The following is a 4,804-nucleotide window of genomic DNA, read 5'->3' on the forward strand; positions in this document are numbered from 1 at the left end:
AATTGATGAGACAAATCCCTGTATCGAAGTTGAGCTTCAAGTTTTGGATTTTCTACCACTTTCCTTCCTTCCTTATCTTGTATACTTCCATTGCGAGCTTCTCTAGTCCATCTCTTTAAGACATAATGTGTCGGCAATGTCTTTATATTCATCAAATCAAGGACTTTTAGACCATGTCCACCTAATATTCCCGTCCTATTGAACATTCCACAACTACATGAAACCCCAAATACACCGCGCGAGATAGCGTATCCGACCATGCGCCCAACTCCTTATACCGCGGGCGCGGTTATTGCGCGCCCGCTGGAGCCACCCGGCGAATTGTGCGCGCGCTAAAATGACATATTTTACGGCGCGACACTTGTTTAGCGCGGCTGTTGGAGATACTCTTAGCTCAGCCCGAAGATTCTGCTCCCTTTTCTGCTCTAGCTTCGTTCTGAGATAGTTGGTGGTTACTTGTCAAAAAAGTGGAGGTCATTTCAGAGAAAGACCCAAAGAAGAAGAACAAATTCAGTCTGAAACCTTCTTCTTCCTCCTCTGAACCCATCGCTCGCTCGCCTACCGGTGTGGGTGTGGTCTGATGTAATCTGAAGTTCTGAACCCCTTCGTAGCTGCCAAATCAAACTCGGTCCCTTAGCCATATAGGCGGGCCAGTGCTTCCCCACTCCCGCCGTCGTCTTCTTCCCTCGCCGTCCGCCCCCACCGGGATCTGCCGACGGAATGGAGGCGGCAGACGACACCACTTCTCTGCAGGCCGCGATTCGATGGCTGCTTCACACCATCCTTCCGAGCCTCCTCCGCAGCAAGCTCGACGGGTGGATTCGCCAAGCTGGGCTCGGCAGCGAGATAGAGGGGCTCAGAGACGAGATCGAGCAAGCCGACGGGGTCGTCTCCGCCGTCAACGCCAGGTCTGAGATCAGAAACAGGTCGCTGGCCAGATCCCTCGCAGCCCTCAAGGAGCTGCTCTACGCCGCCGACGACGTGGTCGACGAGCTCGACTGCTACAGGCTCCACGCCCACGGAGGTAAATGCCTGCCTCAACATCCGTCCTCCAAGCACGCCACCTGTTTGTGTTAATTACCACATGCATTGTTTTTTTTGGTCGAGCACCACCATACTAATTTCGAGTCCATGATTTCTTCTGCTGCAGACCCATGGCATTGGCACCATCCCAACCAAAGTAACCAGCTGCCAAGTTCTTCAAGGTAACTAAATGCTTCATTTATACCTTGCACATCTGTTTATAAGACTCTGTTTTTATACATCCGAGTAAACAGTCCAGTGTGATTCTAACAGCCAACCCACTCCATATTTTTTAATGCTGCACCAGAAATGCAACTGCTGATAGTTCATCCACAAGAAAAAGGAGAAGGGGAGAGGTTTCAACATATGTCCCCACAGCCAACACAGGCCCTTGGAACAAGGACCAAATTTCGAAAAAGATACAGGACATAACGAGTCAGTTGCGAGAAATCCGAGGGAACGTGCGACGGGTTCTCAAGATGCTTGGGCCAGGGTCTCGTGCAGGTCCAAATCGCTGCCAGAGTACAACCACCTCAAACCCACGCCGGGGCACATCAAGTCTTGTTCAAGGGAAAGTGTATGGGAGATCTCAAGAAAAGAGTCACATCTTAGAGTTGATAAAAGAACGCAAATCAGATGCTGAGGTGACTGTTCTGCCAATTGTAGGTGTTGCAGGAGTTGGGAAGACGACTCTGGCTCAACTTGTATACAATGATTCAGATTTGGAGAGTCAATTTGACCTCCGGATATGGATCTGGGTCTCTAGCAGCTTTGATGAAACCAGAGTCACAAGAGAGATGTTAGATTTTGTCTCCCTGGGAGCACATAAAGGGAAATGCAGGTTTCCCAAGCTTCCGGAAGTCTTGGAGGATCATGTTAAATCAAAGAGGGTTCTCCTTATTTTGGATGATATTTGGGATGACATCCGTGATTGCCAATGGAACAATCTATTAGCACCTTTCAAGCCTAACAATGCAAAGGGCAGCATGGTACTTGTGACAACTAGAATACCGTCTGTTGCCAAAAAGAGAGGTACAACTGGACCGATTAAATTAGATGGTTTGAAAAATGGTGATTTCTGGCAAATGTTCAAAGCGTGTGCATTTGGTGATGAGAACTATGAAGAGCAAGTTAGCCTGGGCGAGCTTGGACGGCAGATAGCAAAAAGGTTACAGGGAAACCCATTAGCTGCAGAAACTGCAGGGACACTGTTAAGAGAGCATCTTACCATTGATCATTGGAACAATATTCTAAAGAACGAAGATTGGAAATCTCTACAACTCAGTAATGGCATCATGTCTGCTTTGAAGCTTTGCTATGATCAGCTGCCCTACAATTTACAGCAATGCTTCTCTTATTGCTCCATATTCCCCTACAGTTATCATTTTCTTGCTGAGGAGCTGGTACGTATGTGGATTTCACAGGGATTTGTGAACTGTAACCATTCAAGTATGATACAGGAAGAAGGGCGGCGCTATCTGTGTGACTTGGTAAACCTGGGTTTCTTCGAGCAAGTTGAAAGAAAAGAACTCCCTTCTGGCCATACTCAAACTTACTATGCTATGTCTATTCTTATGCATGATTTGGCTAGGGTAGTTTCAAAAACTGAGTGTGCAGCTATGGATGGTCTGCAGTACAATGACATGCTACCAACTATACATCATTTATCTATAGTAAAGGATGGTCAGACTGCGAATATACTTTGTGGTACTGAGAAGTTTGAAGAAAACATACCGAGCATATTATCATCAGTGGCAAAACTGAGGACATTTGTTTTGATTGGGCACTATGAATCTTCCTTCTTCGAAGAAGTTTTCCGAAAGGCATATAATTTGCGTGTCTTGCAAATTTGTACGACATCTGCTGATTTTCAATCATTCCAGTATAATTTCCTGAATTTTATACATCTTCGATGTCTAAAACTTGATGGCCATGTTGAGCAGAGGGGCTCGCCTCAAGTTCACTTGTATGACGACGATTCTGCTGTTCAGGAGAGTGCTACTTTGCTTGCCTCACAGAAGGTCCATCTAGAGAATGGGGGAGAAAAGCAAGTGGTTCTATCTCTGGAAAAGCTTCCATTCCTTACAACATTGAAGTTAACCAACATGTGGGGAGTAAGAGAAGTATTGGTTCCGTCATTGGAGGAACTGGTTTTAGTTAACATGCCCGAATTGGAGAGATGTTCCTGCACTTCTGTGGGGGGTCTGGTCTCTAGTTTAAGGGTACTGGAGATCCGGGAGTGCGAAGCACTTAAGGTGTTTGATCTGTTCGAGAAAGCTCAGAACTCGGAAACTTTGCTACAGCTGCATTCCTGCACTTCTCTAGAAGATTTGAGAATTGAAGACTGCGGATGGATCAACACAATAGAGGGCCTTCACCTTGAGAAACTCAGGCAGTTGAATGTACGCAGAAACTCAAGACTGCGTGGTATATTAGGAAAGGGCTATTACCTACAGCCTCCACTGGATTCACTTATAATTAATGAGTTATCTGTCCTTACCACGTCAATCTGCAAGGGGCTCACCTGTCTCCAGAGCCTAATAATTCAAAATTTGAAGTGCGAGGCTAGGAGACTAACAGATGATCAAGAGAGCGCGCTTCTGCTCCACAAGTCCCTGCAAGAGCTAGTGTTTAATGATTGTGGGTACCTCGTGCATCTTCCTGCAGGACTGCATGGTCTTCCTGCCCTCAAGAAATTGAAGATCATAAGCTGTAGCAGCATATTAAGGCTTCTGAAGGAGGAACTCCCACCTTCGCTGGTGGAACTGGAAATCGATTTTTGCAGCGTTGAGTTGGCAAAACAATGCAGATTGCTAGCAACAAGCAAGCTAAATGTCATAATTTATGAGGACTATGACCAAGAAGAAACCGATACTTCCAGCAACTAGTGTATCTGTATCGGATACCGTATCCGATACTGATTCTTCCCGGATACGTCCCCGATAACTCTCAGGCTTTAGTAGTGCCGGTGGTGGGCTCCTTTTTCCGGTGCTCCCGCTCCCCTTCTCCCCACTATCCTGTAGAATTCTATCTAATGGAAGGCTGCTGATTTCCTTCTCCTCCTCCTCCCTTTCTCTCTAACTTCACTTTTATGTTTGGTAAGTTGCTGCTACCCTTTGGCTGTTGGTTCTTTCTTTTGTTGGAATCATGGATTAGAAGATACTCCCTCTGTACCATAATATTTGTCGTTTTAGCAGCTCAACGAATATTATGGTACAGAGGTAGTAGAAGATAATGGACTGCAATGTCTAAATGTATGCTAAATGGCTTGATGCTTAATTGATAACATATTTTTTATTTAAAAGAATAGTCAAACGTATCCCCGTATTGGCGCTTTTCAGAAATGACGTATTTACATATCAGTATCGGTGCAATCTAGACTATGACTGAAACTGGGTGGTTTGCTAGGAACACATTACTACCTGCACAACATATACCAGTGTGTTGCTTTCTAAGGTATTCTTCTGTCATTTATCAGGTTGGAATTGTAAGCAGTTGTATCATTGTAGGCCATCTGTGTTTCAAGAAAAGAAAAGAGAAGCTAAATGTATATTCCTTCTGTTATGATATATAACACTTGGCTCTAGACTATGCACAGATTTGAGTTCCCTTCAAAATCACATCATCATGCTGTCAAGTTGGTGATTACGGTGTCTCTTAATCTTAATTTGAGTCTCAGCCTGTTTGGATTTCAGAAAGCAAAACCAGGAGTCATGCTTCCATGTACAAGTTACTACTATCTCTCTGCCATATCAACCAGGGCATTGGATGGTAAACCTTC

At 45.1% G+C, this 4,804-nt stretch overlaps 1 protein-coding gene across 3 annotated transcripts; it reads left to right on the plus strand.

The window, feature by feature from the left end:
* Positions 1 to 503: 503 nt before the first annotated feature.
* Positions 504 to 4,548, plus strand: LOC123140038 (disease resistance protein RGA2). 3 transcript variants are annotated; one of them, XM_044559771.1, is made up of 5 exons: positions 504 to 1,024; positions 1,151 to 1,205; positions 1,331 to 2,191; positions 2,349 to 2,426; positions 2,615 to 4,548. In XM_044559771.1, the coding sequence occupies exons 1-5, from the start codon at positions 721 to 723 to the stop codon at positions 3,909 to 3,911; spliced, it is 2,595 nt and encodes an 864-aa protein (XP_044415706.1). In that variant the 5' UTR covers positions 504 to 720; the 3' UTR covers positions 3,912 to 4,548. The 3 variants fall into 3 exon arrangements, 2 of the variants coding, with proteins under 2 accessions (XP_044415706.1, XP_044415705.1); XR_006469748.1 differs by having other exon boundaries at positions 1,331 to 4,121; positions 4,502 to 4,548; XM_044559770.1 differs by having other exon boundaries at positions 1,331 to 4,548.
* Positions 4,549 to 4,804: the final 256 nt, after the last annotated feature.

Source organism: Triticum aestivum, chromosome 6B (assembly GCF_018294505.1).
Source record: "Triticum aestivum cultivar Chinese Spring chromosome 6B, IWGSC CS RefSeq v2.1, whole genome shotgun sequence".
Classification (NCBI taxonomy): Eukaryota; Viridiplantae; Streptophyta; class Magnoliopsida; order Poales; family Poaceae; genus Triticum; species Triticum aestivum.

Excerpts from the sequence above, each read along its gene's own strand:
- LOC123140038 (XM_044559770.1), top strand. The coding sequence starts at position 721 with ATGGAGGCGGCAGACGACACCACTTCTCTGCAGGCCGCGATTCGATGG. Across the intron at positions 1,025-1,150 it reads CAGGCTCCACGCCCACGGAG|ACCCATGGCATTGGCACCAT; the intron begins GTAAATGCCTGC and ends CTTCTGCTGCAG. Across the intron at positions 1,206-1,330 it reads CAGCTGCCAAGTTCTTCAAG|AAATGCAACTGCTGATAGTT; the intron begins GTAACTAAATGC and ends ATGCTGCACCAG.